The sequence below is a fragment of the Podarcis raffonei genome, chromosome 1 (assembly GCF_027172205.1).
Source record: "Podarcis raffonei isolate rPodRaf1 chromosome 1, rPodRaf1.pri, whole genome shotgun sequence".
Lineage (NCBI taxonomy): Eukaryota > Metazoa > Chordata > Lepidosauria > Squamata > Lacertidae > Podarcis > Podarcis raffonei.
In genome coordinates, this window is record NC_070602.1 from 79,919,258 (window position 1) to 79,941,230 (window position 21,973).

The 21,973-nt window shown below is 43.6% G+C and overlaps 1 protein-coding gene across 6 annotated transcripts in view; it reads right to left on the reverse strand.

Moving 5' to 3' along the window:
* MYRF (myelin regulatory factor) overlaps positions 1-21,973 on the reverse strand; it is a 91,249-nt gene that overhangs the window by 23,171 nt on the left and 46,105 nt on the right. For 4 of the 6 annotated variants that reach the window (XM_053396773.1, XM_053396780.1, XM_053396759.1 and 1 more), the window contains exons 4-8: positions 15,735-15,796; positions 11,388-11,715; positions 8,693-8,865; positions 8,165-8,288; positions 436-631 (exon numbers count right to left, since the gene is read on the reverse strand). In XM_053396773.1, coding sequence (XP_053252748.1) covers positions 436-631; positions 8,165-8,288; positions 8,693-8,865; positions 11,388-11,715; positions 15,735-15,796 — 883 coding nt within the window. Of the gene's footprint in view, positions 1-435; positions 632-8,164; positions 8,289-8,692; positions 8,866-11,387; positions 11,716-15,295; positions 15,620-15,734; positions 15,797-15,888; positions 16,022-21,973 lie in introns of those variants that run through there. The other 2 variants (XM_053396799.1, XM_053396790.1) reach the window with 2 other exon arrangements.

Here is a 21,973-nt window from a genome sequence, read left to right on the forward strand (position 1 = left end):
TTTAGTAGTTATTTGATTAGATTTTCTGCTTATTGAATTTAGCGATTGTATATTCTATTTTCATGTTTTTGTTTTAATTGCATTGTAAGGTGTTCTGAGATAAATACATTTTGCACATTCAAAACTAACTGAGTGTGGGGTTATCTGCCTTAAGGAACTCTTAAGGAACTTAAGGAACTGCCTTAAGGAACTGAAGGATTACAAAAGACTGATGTTATCAAACCTCCAGTTTTGAAAGCATCAGCTCCCACTACAACCACTCAGGCTTGGAGCTAAGACTGCACAAACACACGGCCTGACAAGTCACATACACAGCCACCTGTGCAGTAAATACACCAAGTTTTTCATAGATATGATAAGTCACATAATTGCTGGTATCAACAGAGCTTGTGCTCCACCTCTTTAGCCATTGCATATTCCCATCTTCACAATTACCTTTACTCCATGCAGTTTCAGATAGAAGCATTCAAGCGGCTTCAAGCCTTCGGGGGTCTTGACATACTTAGGATCTCCAATCATACCAATATAGACCGTGACCTGGAAGTGATTCTTCTTCTGGCACACAAAAGCGTCATCACCCACAGAGAAGTTGAAGCCTTTATCTGCATCCACCCGGTATGTGGGCATCGGTCTGTCACCAAAGGGAGAAGACTTGAACAAGCTGGCCACTGGTAGTAGCTCATGAACATAATAACCACAATATACATTCAATGTCAATCAAGTTATTTTCTTGCAGATACTCTTGCTCCAACAGACACAAATTGCACAAGCTACTTCTTCTGCCATCTGCAAACATAACATTTGCCTGGAAACGATAAACATTTGGAAGGTAACCATGTATCTCTCCCCCCCCCCAACACAATTTGTCAGCTTGGACATAAGGCATCACCAGCAAGCATTCTTGAAGCATGAGCCATCCTACACAGCCCTATCCTGAAAAAGTTTAGGTTACAAGGTTGTTTATCAAAGCACCCTAAACTCTTTGGGCTCCTCTCCCAATGCAAATAACAGCTTCTAGGGGACAATTTTCAGAGACAACCTGGGTAGAATCCAGAAGGCCAAACAGAGATGCTGGAGGACCCCATGAGATTCCCTGCCCCTGCCCTACAACAATACAATGAAGTAGGATAGGTTGAGAGATAGTGGGCCAGCCCAACAGCACCTATAGAGTTGCATGGCTAAATGGGTGTGTGTGTAAATCTGGATCTCCCTGGTCCGTCCACCACTCTGTCCATCACACCACCCTGGATTTGAGGTTGTATGTTGGGGTAGGGGAATTTATACCTAGATTTAAAATGAGGATGTGACAACATAAACTAATCCCAACATTTGAGTCCCAGATTTGCTAGCTTAATAGTTTCAGAGAAAACATCAAAGGATATTTGACAGCTACAAACAGGCAAAAAGTTCTCTTCTCATCCTAAAATTACCACTGTCAGTTAGCATTGTTCCGTCTTCAACTAAGGGAAATGGCAATGCTCCGGGGGTGGGGGAAAGGTAAACAGTATGAAGCAAGCAGCTCTGCTTTCATTTGTTTGGTTTTCCTACAGATCTGCCAACTAACAGCTGATTAGGTTGGCATTGCTTGCTAGCTCTGGTAAAGCAATTTATGATCATCCCGAGACTTGGAAATCTCCCACCTCAACTAGATTCCACCCACCCACCCAAATTGCCACTGAAGACATTTCCACGTGAGATGCATCTTCCTAGCTTCAGCGCAAGGCTAGGTTCATTCTGGTCCTCCATACATCTTAAAACACAGCTACCTGAAGTTGCTCCTTACACCTTCCGAACTCTTTCTCCGCCCCCCCATCTCCTCCCCAATGACTGAAGTGTATGTACTCAGGATACTAAGCGGCAGCAGCTCAGAGTGTCAAATAAGAGGGGGGAAGCAACATATGTAGCAGCTGGGGAGGTTTAATCTATGTCTCCTTAATGGACTAGTTGTCATGGAAACACTGAAAATATGTGGCCTTCGCCAACAGGCACGCATACACACAGCTCCCAATATGCCTGGTTTGCTCTGTGGGGAAGGCCTCTCTGCCTCACGGACCGATATACATGAACATAAACTGCAACCAAATAGGTGCAAATCAAATAAAATCAAATAAATGCTGTCAAATTCAGCAGGCCAGCATGATTGAGTTACGGTATATTTTAAGTACTTATTGGAGGAAATGCACCCTTAAAATTTGATTTTTCTCATTTGAGAAAGGAAACACTCCCATTAATTTCATTTGGGCTTACTTCTTTACAGGCCCAAGTGTAAGAAGAGGCTCCCTATCAAGCTGGTCAGTGACAGAGCTCCTGAAGGTCTGCACTTCCTACTATAAAAACTGAAACTTTATATTTTTAGCCACTAAGATGTATAGTTTCAATGGGTTTTTGAGGGCTCAGTTAGCACTAGAATTCAACAGAGTCTTTCTTAATCTCTGGGTGCTTTGGACTACAACTCCCACCAGCGCCAGCCAGCGTTGCCATGGTGACCAGGGCTAGTGGGAGTTGTAGTCTGTTGGGGTTGGGAAGTCTTATTTAACAGATAAATAGTATGTGCTGGTATCTTTAACTCCTTAGGCTTCAGAAAGCTGTAGAGGGGAAGACTTGAACCAAGGGGCTTGATCGTGACAGGAAAAAGGAGGGACTGTTGAAAATAGGAAGGGCTAGCAACTGTTGAAAGAGTCAAAGCTCAAAACAACCACAGTAACAAGTGGGATAGACAAGAAGAATCCAAGATGGCCAGGAATTTCAAAATCCAGTGCAGGATTCTGTGTGTGGCCATAGCAAGAAGAACATTTCAGTAAGTTGCTTTGGCCTCCAGAGGTCCAAAGCTGGCCATGCACATGCCGACAATCCTCCACAGACATGCCAGCAGCAACTGGATAAACTCTGTTTGCTGTCAGCACCCTTGGGTTGAGCGAACCTGGCAGGCCCTATAAAGAGCCATTTAATTCTTCCTCATAGCAACAGGGGGGACCCTGAGCTGCCAGAGATGTGCCCTGAACGAAAACCAGATGGTGGTCACAGAGTAAGCTACCTTAGCCAGAAAGTATGAGAGGAATTTCTCTCCCCCTCTCCCCCCTTTCCATCACATTTTTGGTGATTCATTGTGCCATTCCCTCCTTCCTGCAGTGCTTGCCATTCTGCCCTATCCAAAAGCCAAATTCTTCCCCTTCCACTCCCCCCCCCAAAAAAGTGGACACACAGTCATTCCTCTTCAGTCCTAAGCTACCTCATCTCTCCTCAGGCTCTTCAGCTAGAATAGACATGGTTTCTGTTTGCCACTGAAATTGTACTGGGCCTCTAGACATTCACCACTGAAACCTGAGAGAACAAAACTGGCAGCTTCCGCCATTCAATCAAGCCACTTTTGCTACCCGGCCCTTTACAAATGGCTCGGCAAATCCAACACGAATCAAGGACCGCAATCTGTTCAAATGAAAAGCCCGAATCTTTCTTTTTACAAAACGTGTACAAATGTTTAAAACATGTATTGGGTCAAAATGCAGAGAAATTCAAGGACAGATAATGAAGAAATGAGTGTGAGTTATGAGGTAAAAATGAAAAGGCAAGGGCGGGAGGACAGTAGCAACTCAGAACTGGAGATAAGGGCAGAAAGTTAGCCACCCCCAGAAACGCAATGAGCCATGCTCCTGTCACAGGAGGGTAACAGTATGCACAGAGGCCTCTTTACGAGGCAGATGTCTACGCCCATGGCAACAGATAGCACTACAATTTCCACAGATAAGAGAGACATCTCACATATTATATTCCACTTTGTCTTAAAGCCAGGATCTCAGAAAAATGTCCTGTTCTTCCAAAGCACATCCTAGCCACCTTGTAAATGAGGTGAGTGTGCCTGAATATTACAATCACTGTGGCATGTAATGCCTGACACCCCCTTCGAAAGTATAAGCAATTTTTAAAAATGGTATCTTTCATTAAAATTATTAAATCTGAATTGTAAGGGGGGGAAATAGGTGAGGGAAATCTACCTAGTTGTAGAGTGTGCAAATCATGTGGTCTGAGTGCTTCACAACCTATCTTTCTCCATTTAGAGAAACTTTGGCCACAAACTCTACTTTCTCAGCGAAATTCAAGGATTAGTATATTTTTTATTTTTAAAATGTTTTATTCTGCATTTATTTCTGCTGCAACAGGGAGGATGGGCGCCTCTAGTTTGTAAAAGTACAACATGGTTTTCATTGTGGGATAGATTACCCAAGTTAATTATTATAAAAGCGATTGCTTTCACCTCACTGAGAACAGGGGATGTTGCTGAACATGTGCTGCCTACAGCCCATGGAACATTAATGGGAAATGGCTATGTTGAAAGCCAAGTCGTTTTTAGTTATCCTCTAAGAATTAAAGAGCCTTGTCAAGGAAGCAGCTGGACTGGAGGCAATGAGAATTTCTTCAGCAAAATAAAGTCATGCCGAAGTGAGAACAATGAATAATATAGTGATGGGTGGGGGGAGAGAAACTTCTGTCTCTACTTTCTCCACACCACACGTAATTTATAAACCTCTATCCTGTCCCCTCAAAAATTATTTCTAAGTGCAGTGGCTCCATCCTTTGATCATCTGGATTTCCCTTTTCTGCACCTTTTCGCTTTTTTGGAGACGAGGCAACCAGAACTTTGCATATTATTCCAAATGCTGTACAGTTACACCATGCATTTATATAAAGGCATTACAATAACACACATGGGTAGCTTGTAGGCCTTCAGTGCAACCTTGTCTTCCCCACACTGCCAAAATTATACCAGAACTCATGTCATTCAGTGGAGTATGAGATTCAGGACACAATCCAAAGTGCATCCTTACTTGGTGCAGAGTTAAAATTACAGAATTTGCTTCCACATGTTGTGGTGATGGCCCACAATTTAGAAGGCCGTAGAAAGGGAATAGAAAAATCCACTAGAGAGAAGGCTATCAGTGGCTGCTCCAAGACAGCTAATATATACTACCTCCAAGAGGAAGCATGTCTTGGAGTAACAGTTCTGCTTCTGCATCTCAGAGCCTGCTTAACCGCTTATCCTGGTAGACCACAATGGGGAAAAGGATGCTGAGCGAGACATGCCTTTGGCCTCTTTCTATGTTCCTTCAAGCAATAAATAAATAAATAAATATATTGCCCTACTCCCCTTATATATGCACAGGGAAGGAACACAGATAAATTACCTTCTGCGAGACCTTGAGAAGGCAGCCCTCCGCAATGATGCTGTGCGTGGGCATCCTAGGCCATGCAAGGGCAGCCTCCCTCTAAGGCCACAGCTGGTTTGAATGTAAATCACTGGCCCTTTCTCTCCACATTGCTCTCATGAAGCCAGATAATCATCTCATTTTATTTGGTACCACAGACAAGAAAGGCCCTTCCCTCTCTTCCCAAAATGGGGCCAAATAGGAGATACAGGCTGCATAGAAACCCAGGGGCGGGGCGTTCTTGAGAGTAGGCAATTCCTGGAATCTGTCTGACTGCTTGCCAGTTCTCTATCACCTTTCTGGAATGCAGGGAGGATCTGCAGCTGTTTCTCTCCCCCACCCCTTGAACGTTTGTCTCTCTACCCTGGAAGCTGCGCTCATTTGCTTCTTGCTCTCACCTTACGTGGCTGCCATAGCTTCCCAGGCACATCTTAGCTGGTCACCAAGAGTTTGCCAGTTATCCTGCCTCAGCCCTCCGATTCATGCCCTTCAAGGCTCTCTTATCCATATAAGAATCACAGAATTGGAGGACAGCACAAAGGTCATCTAGCCCAACCCCCTGCAATGCAGGAATCTTTTGCTCAATGTGGGGCTTGAACCCACCATCCTGAAATTGAGAGTCTCGTGCTCTCCCAACTGAGCTATCCTGCACTGCCTTTGAGCTCAAAATCAGTGCCCAAGGCATCTTAAAACCATTAAAAACAACCTTGTTTAAAGTCCCTCCCTTCCTGTCATTTTCGTTTCCTCTATCTCTGATGCTTCCCGCGTCTAACAATCTTTCCTTGATTACATTCCCCGTGTCCCTGCCAAACCCCTTTTCAATGCCACTTCTAGCTGCTCTTTCCTTTCTATTCGCTCTATCCACATTCCTGCCCCTCCAATCTCTGTCCCTCTCTCTAGCACCTTCCTTCTTCAACATTTCCTCTGTGAACCCCACCTCTCCTTCCAGTCAAACCAAGCTATACATAGGTGGAAAAAGTTATTGTTGTGGCCACAGAGCTGAGCACTGCTACCATTCCCAGAAATCATTCCAAGCTCACTTTTTGGGATGTGTAATCTAAAATGTACATTGGTGAAGCTGTTGTGATGAAGATAGGCAAGTACATTTGCATGCATTGCCCTCCCCCCCTAGTTATTGGTGTATCCTGCTCTCTCTTTATTTGACTTTCCACCATTACAATTCTCACCTAGATTCAGACTGTAAGCTCCTCAAGGCAAGAGCTTATGGGTGACATCCAATGGTGTCCTGTTGGCTTCCCATGGGCATCTGGTTGGCCACTGTGAGAACAGGATGCCAGACTAGATGGGCCACGTTTTTATGTTCTTATTTTGTCTGCCCACTTCCAGTTTATTTTCTCTCCAACCCTCTGGTGTAGATTTTGGGGTTGTGTGATGGACTGCAAAGGGGGTGGGGTGGAAGGAGAAGCCCCACTGCAGGAGTGGGCACCTGCTTGCAGCACATAGGATTCCCCCCTTGGTAATTTGATTATGTTAGCCTATAAAACACCATGTATACACTTGCTGACCATCATCATTCAGCATAACATGGTTCTAGCTAAGAGATGCTGCCTTTATCTTTAAGTAGTCTAGACTAGACTAAACCCCAACAGATATTAGACTGATTAAAAGATATCACACCACTTTGTATGCTTGTTTCATATTCATCTTTGATGCACGCATCATGGTTATTAGTTCCTTCCTTAAACTTCTGATTGCCTTTGCTTTGCCAGTGCACTCCAACCTGTTTGCTACTTTCTCTGTGTACTCCTTTTCAACTTATCATTTATCTGTTTGAAAAAGGTATATGCTCTCTCCATTATCAGTCAATTTCCCAAGCCTACATTTCCTCACCCATTGTTTGTTTTCATCCCTTTGTTTTGGCTTCTACAGTTAGAATTCTTTGAATTTTTCAGTCTTCTCACACGGGGTGTTTCCAGAAGCCAAAAGATATATTATTTTATTTTGCTGCACAAGCATCAAAATGGACTGCCTTCTTAAGAGGGGTCACCTTTGCTGATGAAACCTAACTCCCCTCTCCCTAAAACTTGAGTGCCTGCTCCTGGGGAAACCACTCTTACCCTTTCCCTCTAAACCAGGAGTAGTCAACCTTTCTATACCTACCGCCCACTAATGCATCTTTCTTGGTGGTAAAAATTTCCTTACCGCCCACCAGTGCTCGATGGTAGGAGTGATTCAGTTTGTGTTGTAGAACCCCCTACCATCCACCTAGAATCCTGAAATGCCCGCTAGTGGGCGGTAGTGACCAGGTTGACAACCCCTGCTCTAAACAGACAACAGGACAGCATTTTTTAAAAGGCAATTGTCAAAAGGTGACCAGGTAATGGAGAGGCACAAATGCTATCACTACATGCCACGCTTCTTAAAGTATAAAATTGACTAAAACCCACCAATTTCTAAAAAAAACCCCAGGATGACACCTGAGGAAATGTCAATGATGCAATAATTTGAGAGAAGTGTCATTGAGATTTCAGAAATCAATGAACAAGCGAACAGTGTTGAAGGAGGAGCAAAAAGACTAGTGTGCCTTTTCTGCTTTTTTATCATTTGATAATACACCCATTCAAGATAGCCTTCCACAACTGATTGTCTTGTTTCTGATCACTGCAGTTTTATTAGTCACATCTTCCTCATTTCTTTCTTTCCCTTTCTGTGTTTTTCTGTTTCAATTGTACAGCAATGGCTACAGAAAATGTCTTTTAAATGTACTTTGTTGAGCATCTAATAACTGTAAGTGCTTAATAAACAATATTGAAATTTTACTATTGTTAAAATGGTGTAAAGTGCCAATTTAAAGAGGTTCAAAGTAGCGAGGCTTTTCTTGCATGCTATATACACCAGCCTCCAGCTCCTTGTGCTACTCTTGAGCAAATATGAAGGTAAACCAGCTCCATTTCTCTGAGCCGGCATGCAGAGGAGTTTATACAGGCACCATCTCTACTCACAGCTCCTTGTAGTTGGCATCATACAGAGTCGCCCACTTGTTCTGTTGATGTGGCTGCCATTTTATAGACTGGTAATTGGGATCCAAGTAGGAGCCATTCAAGCTGTCATTGTCCTGAATCAGGCCTGCAGCAATAGTAAAATTGTGTGTTTACAAAACTGCGTATTTACACCTCATGCAAATAAGCCCTCCTGCTACAAGGGAAATATTCATTCTTGCCCGACCTCCCCATGGCTTTCCCACCATGCAAAACATCCCATGACTTTTTAATTTCTTGGTTTTTGTAACCAAGGAAAGGAAAATGTTTTTCGTTCTCTGCTCTTTTCAACTTTGGGGAACTGCCTCCACACATTCTGTTTGGTATGAAACAGCACATTCTCCCTAGAGACACATGGCTCACACCTTCCTCATTTCTTCCTCATGGCCCCCATTCTTCGGTTTCTCCTCCCATGCACGCACTCTATAGAACTCTTCCCCTTTTGGAACACAAATAACATATGGATGCTGACAATGCTACTGGAGACTGTACCTGGTGACAGCGCCCCCTGCTGATGCCAAGGAGGTGTTTGGGCTCTGTCAGGGTTGAGAGGCACAGACCCTGTCCCTGGCTCCTGCTTTATCATCCCATTAAGCATCTGGGCATTGAGAGTATTTGGGGGCGACTCTGAGTGTTTCCTCTTCTTGGCAGGGTGCACTGGAAGTCTGTGGGGGCCAAACACAGAAAAGAGACAGTGAGAACATTCCAACATGTTGTGAACGGGATCCGTTCAGGAGCCCCGTTTGCAACCTGAAAGGAACGCAACCTGCGTCTGCGCACGCGCGGGTCGCCGCGTCTGCGCATGCGTGTGATGTCATTTTGCGCGTCTGCACATGCGCGAACGGTGAAACCCAGAAGTAACCCTTTCTGGTACTTCTGGGTCGCCGAGGGACGCAACCTGAAAAGACGTAACCTGAACCGAATGTAACAAGATGTATGACTGTATAGTGGTACCTCGGGTTAAGTACTTAATTCATTCCGGAGGTCCATTCTTAACCTGAAGCACCACTTTAGCTAATGGGGCCTCCCGCTGCTGCTGCGCCGCTGAAGCATGATTTCTGTTCTCATCCTGAAACAAAGTTCTTAACCTGAGGTACTATTTCTGGGTTAGCAGAGTCTGCAACCTGAAGCGTATCTAACCCGAGGTGCCACTGTATATATATGGGGGGGGGGGAGGAAACCAGAGGATACAGGAGGTGAGCATCAGCCAAGCTCTCACATAATTCTGTAGGTATACAAAGAGTCGCTCACAAATTGTTGTGTGGTGCTAAAATAGAGGCATATTCTAAACCTGTACATTCCCTCCCTCTGTCCTCACCTGACCCAAGAGGGAAAGAGACAATTGGCAGGTTTCTTCTTAGGTGACTAAGGGGGTATATCTGTGTCTAGGGTGTACCAGACTTGAGAATGAAGGTATGGACACACGTGACTGAACCCTCCTCCATACAAATGTTGTTGTTGTTGTTGTTTTAATCCCTGCACATAGAAAACTAGACTACTGTGAGTTATTCCTGGTGAGTGGAACTCACAACTGGGTTGCAGACTGACCTAGGCGTGTCTCACCAACAACACATTACCATTCATAGAATCAAAGAATGGTATAGTCATCTAGTCCAACCCCTTGCAATGTTTGTACACATCTATGGCAAAAATCAATAAATGGATCTCATAATGGACATTTTGGCTAAAGGTGGATCATAGGTCTGAACTGGATAATGACTACGGAAGGCGAACATGTCTCTCCCATATGCTAGCTTTCAGTGTGCAGGTATTTGTTTTGCACGGAGAAACATTTTAATGATTTAAGCTCCACCAACAGTTTTATGTATGCCCCTTTTTCAGAAAAAACAGCTTCCCCATCCCACTCCACTGGCCACACACACACAACCATGTTTCCCTCATCCCACAGTTAGTTCCAAACGCATGTTCAGATTGTAGAAGCAGTGTGTGGGAAGGGTTAAGTAATCCCTCAGTCCCTGTCTCTACCAAACTCTTCCTCCTCAAACCTGCTCTTGAAGTAAGGTGAGCCATTCGAGGCATATTACATGCATTTGTGTGTTTTTTCTAGGTCAGCCACAATTGACAAATGTGATAAATAATTAAAGGAGCTTATGTACTTGGTATGCATGCTGAAGGCACTAATCTCTTTAATTTAAAAGGTTTGTGTGTGTGTGTGTGTGTGTGTGTTACTACCACTGCAATAGTTGTTATGCATTATCGAAACAAAAACAATCTTTAAAATCACTTTTTACAAAAGCAGTTCAATCCTGAATATATTTTCAAACCTTGTCAGGGACTTTGCCTCCAGCTATTAAATCTGAAATCGCACCCCCATAGATCTAGATGCATTAGTGCTGGGATTATGCTCTCCATTACACCCAGTTGTGGCATACAGGTAATGATATTAATGATATGCTTAAATGTTGAATGTGTAATTTTATGTCTAGAGTCAATGGATAAAACAAACACCATTAGTTGTACTGCTGGATAAGTGTTTAATGGTTCTTGTATTTGTTTAAAAAAAATTTAAAAATTGTTGCCACACACAGAGAGACACACACAATCGTCCCCTGATAAACAGTCCTGTAAGGGGCACATGAGATTTCCAACAGAAGTCTCAGTAATCTTAACAAACCACAATTTGAATGAATCGTCAGTGGAAGAAAGGGCAAAGCTCTGCTTGTCGTATAGCTTTGCCTTTTGTATTTTTTCAGAACACCAAGAGAACTTGGCTCAATTCTCATTTTGCTGCTCACTCTTTTCAATTGCACCTCAACAGCATATCATCATAGGCCCCTGACCTACCATATTAGTCCCTGTGACTATTATTGGGCCTCTTGCTATACATGTAATTCAATAGCAAACTCTGCACTTTTCTCAATTACTTTAGTTATATTTATTACATTTATATCATGCTATTGCTGAAAAGGAGCTCAAGATTTTGTACTTGGTTCTCCCCATCCTGATTTTATTTTCACAACAACCCTGTGATGCAGGGTAGGATAGGAGAAAGTGACTAACCCAGGCCACCCAGTGAACTCTACGGCTGAGTGGGCATTTGAACCTTGGTCTCCCATGTCCAACACTCTAACCACAAATGTCTACTGGGATCATAACAAGTCTCAGGGGGCTCAAGTAATGTTTCTACTCCCTCCCTATCTCGTCCTCCGTTTCCCCATGGACTTACTCTGCTCCATGCTGCTGCAGTAGCTGGTGAAGCATCTGTGACTGCTGGGCATGGTGGAGATCTCCAGGTGACATGCCTTGTCCAATAGTGAACTGGGGCATCAGAGACTCAGCCTTCATGTACATGTCCCGCTGCATGCTGGGATAGTGATGGCTGTGCGGCTGCTGGTGTGGGTGAGGCGGTGGTGGTGGTGGTGGTGGTGGAGGTGGCCCTTGGAGGTGGGATGGTGGAGGGGGTGGCGGTGGAGGAGGGGGTGGGTGCTCCAGGCGGGAAGGGGGAGTTATATGACACATATTCTCAGGAGTCATGGTTCGAAGGAGGTGAGGATCTAAAAAGACAGAAAGTCAGTAGATTAATTTGTGGCACACGTATAGCCAGATTATGCTACAGAAAAACATCCCAGTCTCTGTCAACATTCCTCTAGCCTTGGGCAGCCATTCCAGCTGTGTGTTCTGAATGAATACAGTATAAGGCCGCAGACGTGGATGGCCTTAGGGGGATATTCCAGACCATTTCCTTACATTTTCAGCACTCACTGACACAATAGTACATCTCAAGCCATTTTACTTGGGAGATACATGGTAAAACATGTAGGCAACATTACTTCTATTTCATTGTATAGTGAGAAATAAGCTCTCTTCCAGTGAGCTGGAATGACGGGCAAACCTTTGACACTTTAAATGCGTATCTTGAAATTTCAACTCATTTAAAATTACTAAGATCAAATTTTTAAAAAAGAATTAATTGCTAAATATATAACCAAAGGGTAGCACTGCAAACAGAAACAAATGAGTAATCCAGCAAATACAGGAGAATGACTTCCTGCCCTCCTAAAAATCCAAATGATAAAAATCTGAATCTCCATGCATAAAGGCTCTTCTTCAGCAAGCAGGTAAATTCATTTAAGAAATTTTATGATACTGAGTGCCAAACACAAACAAAAAGCTGTCATGTGACTAGTCTGGTATATTATAAATGAGAGGTGAAGGGAAGCGGATGCTCTGTATGATCTCTGTATTTCATGATATATATTTCCAGGTTCATATCAGGCACAATAATCTTGTTGGGGCATTTGCCACGTTGAAAGGTGAGCCTTCAAATGCTTTTTCCTTTACATACTCAGAAGTTTGCCTGTTCTTCAGGCTTCTCATAGTACCACTGTTATTGTGTAGAGGTGGGACAAAGGGATTCTTATATAACTAGCTGGCAAAGTTCCTTAAAAGTCTCAGGGTGCTGTTCTACTAGCACGTCCTGTCAGCGCAAGGATTTCTGCTTGTGCAAGGGGACATTTCCCCACCCTACTCTATGTACCCTGCAGCCTTCCCAAACCTGGTCCTAGAACAGATTTAGGGACGTACAAAGGGAAGAAAGGGAGAGACTGTTCCCTTGCCCAAGCAAAAATCCTTGCCCTGGCAGAACATCCACCTTAGAGTTACGTCAGTTTCCATCCTCAGCAGGCACACATTCAAAGCAGAATGGCTCCCAAATCAGTCCTGATTCAGGGACCCTCCTTGCTGGGAGTACTAGAAGGTTTCTCTCCTGTTTTGTCTCTCCACAGGGAGAAGTCAGGCTTTCCCTTATCAGAAGGCAGTTTTCTCCCCCACAGCAAGATAGCATGGCACCCTCGCTCCATGAGAATGTCAAAGGGCATCAACACATTGCAGAAATATATGCTCTATGGTCTTGAAAGGAGCAATAACATGACCTCAGATTACACCAGTCCATGGAGTTAAAAATAAAGAGGTTATATATCCATGCAGTTAAAAGCACTAATGGGGCAGTAGAGTCAGAATTGTTGAGCTACGAGAATAAATCTGGCTTAATTTAACAACAACTGTTGCTCAAAGCCACACAAGGACAAAACCTTTCCACCATTATTTACCAACAGCTTTTCTGTTTCATTTCATCACTTATTCATACAGAAATATCATCACTAAAGGTAGTTAGAAATGAGTTGAGAATATATACATTCTGAAAAGATTGGTGCTGCTGTTCAGTGTGCCCAGCAGTCAGCCAGGTTCTCTCACCAACTTTGAGTACAAATATAGACCTATTTTGAGGGGTGAACCCACCATGGATCTCCACCCACCTCTTTTAGGTAAGGAATGCAACTTTCCTCAGAGCACTGAGGTCAGGAGCAACCAGTTCTCCCCATTTATAGTGGAGTCCATCTGCACAGAGTGCTGACTGGCTGGCTCAGAAGCCAATCACAAAGTCACTGCCCACACACCAGAGCAATGATTACTTAAAAATAAATAAATAAATACTGTAAATATTTTTTTTTAATTAAAAAAGGCACAAAGAATGCTGGTGAAAAGTACACCACCAAAGACAGAATTACAGGACTCAGATGGAATGGAGGCTTATTTATGGCCTGTCTCCCAGCTTTCATATGTTTGAAATATAAACATGTTTCCAAAATGAGTTATGAAATACCTGTTTCATTTCAAAACCTTCTTGTGCAGAAGACATTTCAGTGACTTTGGGGGGAAATACTGTTTTTAATAATACACACAAATCACATCACATGTGGCGGGGGGGCGGGTTAAATACAAGACCACAGCAAACTCTCCTTGCTGGGCTTTTATTGATTTCATGCAGAAAGGGTGGCATGGAAGCCTACAGTACATGCAAAGATTTTACATATCTAGGAACAGCCTGTAGGACATTCACGAAAGCCCTTGACTCAAGTTCACACCCCTCCTTAGTACAACAAAACAGAAGTTTACTTAACTTTGAAGCCTGATTTAAAGTTAAGAATGTAGGGCTCTGGTTTGTCAGAGTATAGGGGTAGCTTTTTAAATTAGCTCTCCTTTGTATCTCAGCCAAAGGCAGAATCAAACTTGCTCTTGAACCTCTAAAAGTTATAGTAAAATGGAATGGAACTTCACACAAACACAAAATTATCTCATAGAACTCAGTACTACAAGTTGTGTTGACGGCCACCATTGGTCAATGAACTAGACTACAAACTAATATAATTTTCATTTTTGAAAAATGTCAGTCTTTGGTGAGACTACAGAAGCCAGTATCAAATGTTTGACATTCACAGGTTAAAAACTGGCTGGGGCAACTGTTATGGCAGAGTGAATATGCAAGCAAGTTGTGGAAAAATATGTTCTTGAAAGCCATATCTTATCTTCCACTTGTAAAAGGCTGACTTGGCTTCCAAATACACCTTGAAACAATGGGGGATTTTTTGAAAACCATGAGACCGCAGAGGCAAGAATATATATACTGGCACTCTGCATATGCACCAAGACTCACTCAGATCCTGCCCCCTACAACACCTCTTCCCCTCTCCAGGATGATGAAAGCAGGATGAAACCGTTCAGACTCCCTCTTCTGCTGCCTTGGTGGTGAGGGAAAGCAGTTCACTCTGTGGCAAGTAATCTGGCCTCTTCACTATATTTAAAGAAGGGCCAGGAGGAATTCCAGGGATTTTTGTAGTGAGATAAACAGAACTCTTGACCTCTTCCATGGAGAAAGGAGAAGTAGCTGCTTCCACTATGAACAGGGCTGATGTTTTAAAAGAAGGGGCCAGTGGGGAAACATCAGAAAATTCCCGTCAACACACCAACGTATACTCCACCCAATTCTTCTCCCTCTGCTGCTAATTCTCCGGCGTATGAATCTAAATCTCCTGAGAGGAATCTCATTATGGGATGGCAAATGTAGGTAGTGGAGAAAGATTCTACCCTCCCACTTCCCTCTCTTAACTTATATAAAGCTTGGAGAAGGGCAGAGAAAGACTGACTTTGCTTAACAAGTGGGGGGGGGGGGACAACACAGACCCAGCCTCCATCGTGTATCTAAGATTTCTCTGCCTGACACAGGAAACAGAGGAGAGTCTCCCTGTACCAATCGGAACTAGGAAAAAGGTGGCAGGAGGCTCAGAGCGTACTTACCATCTAATAGCAAGCTCATGACAATTTCCTTGCTTTGGTCTTCATTACTGGAATAGGCTTGTTTTTACATAATTCTCCGGAAGTCAACATCTGACAGCACCGCCATCCACAAAACAAGGCTCAAACACTCCATTTTCACTTCTTCACTAGGCAGAAGTCAACAGTTTCCCCATTTTCCTCTTTCAAAAGGTAGATTTACATCTTCCTCTCCCCACACACCTCTTTGTGCTCCTGCTCCTCCCCTCCTCCCCCACTCTTTCCAAAGGGTAGCAGGAAAACAATAGGCGTAAGTCTAGGAATATTTACTAACTGATAATCTCTTCACGTATTGCAGCAGTCTGTTTTTCCCCTGTCCGATAAAGATTTCAGAGCCAACCACTTTTGCCAACCAAAGAAGGGGGGGACGCCGGTGTGTTTGGGCTTGAATCTGAGCACTTACCATTCACCTGCTGGGGGGAGTATGCCTCTGATCCAGAGTCCGGGGGAGAGTCGGGTAAAGTGCTGAAGAGCAAGGGAGAAAAAAATAGAGGGAAAGGTCAAACAAGCGTCTTGAGAAATTGATAAGGTGAAAGAATGCAAAATATCCTTCAAACCTTGGGGAGAAGCAACAATTCCACGGATAACCCCACTGCCTGCAGCACCCTCAGCTGGTAGAGATTAACAATGGACTTGACGTGCATTTTTCTGGAATTGTTCGCCAATACAAATCCTCCTGAGACTGAAGTCAGTCAATGTGCCCTCCTACAGACAGGTCTTCCTGCACAAATTCTCCCTCCAGCGAAAGACCCAACCACTGGCCACTCCCCAAAGTGCCAGGAAGCCCCCCATGGCTAACCCCCTTATCTACTCACTACAGCACCTCCCGATTAAAGAGTTTGGGACTGTTTAAACTCGTATTATTTCACACCCAGCCTATGCTATTCCCACAGTGAGCCCTTTGATTTTATTCATAGGCATCTAACTTCATGGCCATTTTGTTGATCTCCTAATAAGACTCTTCTCTTCACTCAGCAGCTCTTGCTAAGCTAAAAGAACCCAAAACAGAAATGTATCTGTTCCCCAGAAAAAGATCATTAACAGATACAGAGGAGGCTTTTGGGGAATCTGGCTCTGTTACAAAAACTGACCCATCCGAAGAAAAAGCCATGAGTCTAAGGGCCAGATTATCCCATCATCAAGTATACCTGAGGCTACATGTGGAGCCCCCTGACTGAAATTGACAAGCTAGCCAGAAGCAGGCAAGAGAAAAGGGTCTGGCCACAGCCACTGCAAAGTAAACCAAAACATTCTATTTAACAACAAGAAAGAATTTTGATTTTAGAGTTTTTGTTGCTGGTTAGCTTTCTGTCAGAGAATAAGGCACTTTTTATTAATGTCTGACACATTTCAGCAAAAACAGGCATTCCCCAGGGACTTTTCTACAAGAAATGGGACAACAATGAATAAACTATGCTTAATCCATTGGGAATTGATTAAGAAGTGCAATAATCCTCAAGATACTGAAATTAGTTCTCCTTTTCAGTCTTTTACATTGGATGAGTCCCATTTTGTTAACTTCCTGTGTAGCATGTAGTATAAACACCAACAATTGGGAAACACTTGCCTGCGAGCTCTCCAATCAGAGAACAGCCTTTACCAAAGGTGTCATGGGCTTTGAAGACACTTGAACTCAGGACGCAAGGGAGAAACATGCTAAGAGGAAGGCACGCTTGGGAAATCCACACCATGATCAACTCCCGCCTGGAAACCAATGTCCCCACTGTGGAAGGACGTGTGGATCCAGAATTGGCCTCCGCAGTCACTTATGAACACATTGTTAAAACCGTGTTTATGGAAGACAATCTTACTCGGCTACGAGTGATCACCAAAGAAGAATAAAAAGACTTACAGAGTGCCATTAATATGCACAGTGCTTTGCTGAGTAACAAACAAGTAACAAATCTCAGGGGTCTTTAGGTACTTAGCTCAAACTGGGTTTTTCTTTGGTATGTTTCCAACAGAGGATTCAAAACGAGAGTGAGTCGACATTAGAACAACTAGCGTCCACTCTTCAGCCCCCAACTCCATGCCCTTCAAAATTAAGAGCTACAGTACACTTCTTTCCCTTTCAAATAAATTTCATCCCAAGCACCTGCAACTACAAGAAGAGAGCCTTGAAAACTTCCCTACTGGTTCATAAACTGAGATCCAGTCTCCAAACACACCTACCTGTAGCTGATGGAGACTGTGATTGTGCTGACTGGCAAGGTCAAGTAAACACAAAAGCCAGCAAGATGAGACTGAAATGGGGAAGGGAGGGAATGGATGTTGAAGTCTAATGAAACCAAGTGAGTTAATGGAAAGTCACTTCAGGACAACACTGACATCCTCACCTGTGCTATTAATCGGGCTACTTCTGTGAAGACTAGCTCATGACAGACCTTTCCAATACAACTCAGATTATTAAACTCGCACAAGTAGCAATGTCTAAATTGTCAGTTGGTTGCCTCAGCTATTAAGCTGGATAAAGAAGTGTTAGTATCACTGAAGTCCACATAAAGTACATGCTTTGTTGGCAACATGAGTAAAGAGGGCAAGGGATAAATAGACTATGGAGAATGCATTACCCTGTTAGCTAAGAGTTGCTTTCAGTTATACATTTCCCTGCTTGCTTTTTGAAAAGTGAAAGAAAGCAGCCAGGAAATGTATGGAGACCTCAGATGGCCTATTGCTGCTGGCGTGATGCAGCAAGAGTGTCAAAAAATAACCAAAGACAGGAAATCTAGTTCCAAGCCCTATACTGCTAGATACATAGTGGTGGGCTTTAAAAAATGAGGGTGAAGTGATGACAGATATCTATCTATCTATCTATCTATCTATCTATCTATCTATCTATCTGGAGAGAAGTATATCATTCTTTTAAAAAGCTATTCTGAGTTGACTAGAGAGGAACAAAATCTTAACAAAGAGAAACTTCCAATTGCCAAGAGAAGAGAGAACCAGGGCATGGATAAGCATTTTTTTTAAAGCACTAGAAACAGAAGATCTGTTCTTGGTAGTTTCAGCGGGGAAAAATAGCAACAGGCTGGATGAAGATGGAAAAGAAATGGCGGAGTACTATGGCTCCAAGTGTACACACCTAGGAGAAAGGGAAATAGAAGTCAAAAATATCAGACTTTCAGCAAGGCTGTTAAAATAAGTGGGTGAGTATAGATATGTGTAATATTCTGAGAGGTCAGGAAAATTATAGTTACACATTTTTTACAGACTGTGGACTGAGAGAAGAACGTGGTGCTTGCCAGATGTTGTTGGAATTCCATCAACCCCAGGCAGCATGACCAATGGCCAGGGATAGCAGGAGCTGTAGTCTAGGAAAGGAATAGGAAGGAGATGCACCAGCAAAGAGAGACAAGGGTTGCTGAAGAAATGGGGAGAATTAGATGGCCAGGCTGTTGGATTCAGAATGAGAAGAGAGCGTACAGGACTGATCGGTCAAGGACAAAAAAAATATTGGAAAACTTGGCAAAAATAAATATTTCAGAAAGAGGAACACTTCACAGGCAAACTCCTGTGTATCCAAATGAGAGGTGGCTTAGGCACAAATGTATTCCACAAGGGGTTTAGGAACAAAGAGGAGAGAGATGGCTCTGTGCTCCATCGCCAGCACACCTAGCAAAGGCAGCCATCCCCCATGACGCCAGCCTGTGCTATTTCTGATGAGAACCCCAACAACAAAATGGAGATGAAGATGATCTTCTCAGCAAAAAAATATGGCAAGGAACACACTGGTAACTTTCCCAAGGTCCTGCCTATCTTCCTCCAAGCACCAGCTTAGCCCAACTGCACACAATGAGCAGGATGTTTGCCTCTCATCACTAATTAGAAGCCATGACTAGTAGAGCTATGGAAGGCAGAGGAAGCATACAGCACAGCCCTTCTTTGGTTCTCAAAATGGCACTTTATGTCATGAAGCTCCTCATGCCTCTGTTCCTTACAGCAAAGCTATGGAACCTCAGGCTCAGGGGGCTAAATGTCCAGGCTTCTGAACTGAGCCCTCAGGGGTCTTCCCAGGTCACCAAACATGGTGACCTTCACAGGCCAGGTGCTCCTTGGTTGCTTTGCTGGGCTGGAATGTGCCCTTGAACTGTGACAGTGTCTCTAGTTTACCTGGAAAGAGGATGAAGGTTGATGTGTAAACCTCCGCCTTTGCATGGTTGGAATGTAACTTACTATACAAGGGTAAGATTCACATCCATTGCTGTGACAGCTTTTGCACCTGGCCCTGCTCACCACCAGTATGAGGCCCCAGGAATGCTGTCCACAGGGGAATGTGGCCCTCAGGTTCCCCACCTCTGCATTAAGACACAGGTCCTAGGACTTGCCGATCAGAAGGTCAGCGGTTCGAATCCCTGCGACGGGGTGAGCTCCCGTTGCTCAGTCCCTGCTCCTGCCAACCTAGCAGTTTGAAAGCACGTCAAAGTGCAAGTAGATAAATAGGTACCGCTCCGGCAGGAAGGTAAACGATGTTTCCGTGCGCTGCTCTGGTTCGCCAGAAGCGTCTTAGTCATGCTGGCCACATGACCCGGAAGCTGTACGCTGGCTCCCTCGGCCAATAAAGCGAGATGAGCGCCGCAACCCCAGAGACTGGACCTTAATGGTCAGGGCTCCTTTTACCTTTACCTATCTTCTGGGACTCTCACCTCTTTCTCCTGACCCTCACACTTGTGTTCTCGCCAGTTAGCTAGCCTTGACCTTAATTTTAGGTCAGTGGATTATCTATGGCACAGCCTCATTTGAAATTCTTCTTGTTGTGACCCAGCTCTAAGTGAGATGTGCACCTTCTGGAGGGCAAACCTGACAGATTTATTTGCTCTTTTCAAGGCCCCAGTAGACTTGCTTTGAATAACTTTCTCTTCTTGTCTGTCCATTAGATTCTCCTACCCTGTACCTTTTCAGTTTCCTAGCCAAATATTTACAGAAGTGTTTGCATATATCCTTCGCAGCACAGCCAGGCTGGGCCAATCCACGGAGTGAGCCCACCTGGCAGGGTGCATCCCACAAGGAGCACTGCTGGTTTTGCAATCTTTGATCCAGAGAACTGATCAGAAAGCTTGGCAGAAGAAAAAGGATCTTGCATGGGAAGGAAAAAAGGAAACCCTTTCCAAGTAACATTCAGAACAAAGGGACCCCAATTGCTGTGGTAAAAGGAGGGAGATGAATCAAGGAGTACTAACTTTTGGATGGGATTCTATTGTAGGCTAGCAGTGCTGGATAGTATTTATAAGGACAGGGTAGCTTTTATTTTTATCTTTTTTAAAAAAATGATAAAGGATAGATATAAAAGCATATAAATGTAAATATTACACGGAAAATGTGCTTATTTATATTTACTTGTTTTATATATTAATCCTTCATTTCCCCCCAATTTCTATTTCTATTGAAAAAGTGCTTCAGTACAATGTTCATGAGTTCTTCCTCTGAGACCAGTAAGGAAAGCATTTCTGCAGAAGTGTGCACAAAGAATTCAAGAAAGGGAACACCAGAGGTGCCATTCCTAGCAGAGTGTGAAAATACATTTTCAATTGCTAGGCTGAAAAACAAAGCAGCACATTATTATTTGATCCTGTTGGTCTAAGGCTTTGAAACAAATGAACAAACAAACTAGATGCTTCCCCAAGGTTCTCAGCATGTAATACCTTTAGCTAATGTTCAGACAAGCTTTAGGGATCTTAACTGGGATTCCAGAGTAAAGATTTAATTCTACATTAACCTGTGCCTCAAGTGGATAACAGAAACTCTGATTCTATTCCTGCATCTCCCCACAGGTAGTATACAGCAAAAAACAAAAACAAAAAACCCCACACCCTTATTGGAATGACGGTGGTTGCAAGTGTATTAGAACCATTCAGAAGTGGAAGGCTGCATGCAGACCAATAATTTGCTTCGTTTATGGCATCACAGCATCATATCATCCTCTGTGATCCTCCACATTCTGCTAGCTTATGAAGAACCAGTCTCTGGGCTGAAGGCACAGAGTGCTAGTTATTCAGACATATCTTAACATTAGATATTTGATGCACTCAGCACATTCTTTGGTCCCAAATACAGCAGCAAGAGTAACTCCAACTGGTGAGAAAACAAGACCTGCCTGTGAAATGAGGACCTCTAAATCAGTTTTTCATTCATCCCCAAAGTGCTGTACAAGTACATAAATATCAAATCCATAAAACCCTCTCTCCCAACTCTAGGATTGACATTCATATCTATAGGACATACACCAAAAAATTGGACATGTACTTCAAATCTGCCTGTGAAGTTCAGGCTGACTTACCTTCCCCTAGCCCCCTGCTTCCCATTTACAGCCCATCTAGTTCTTAATCATCATGCGAAGTTCCCACCGCCAGCAGCCCAACTGATCTTCTGCTTCCCTCACAACAACTGCAGTGGCTGTCAATAGTCTGTAACTGGCCCTTCCTCCTCAGCGAGTCAAAAGGTTCATGAGCATGGTGTTACTAACGGAAAGTCTGAGAAGCTCACAGGTCACAGTGAGCCAGGACATAACTGACTGGGTATGCACATGTAAGACAGCTTTAGCAAGAAATCCAGATTTCTGTCCACCAATGCTCAGTTCCTCCTCCTCCATTATCTATTTCCTGTTTGCCCCAGTAAGTCCCTTCCACAAAAGCATCACTTTCACAA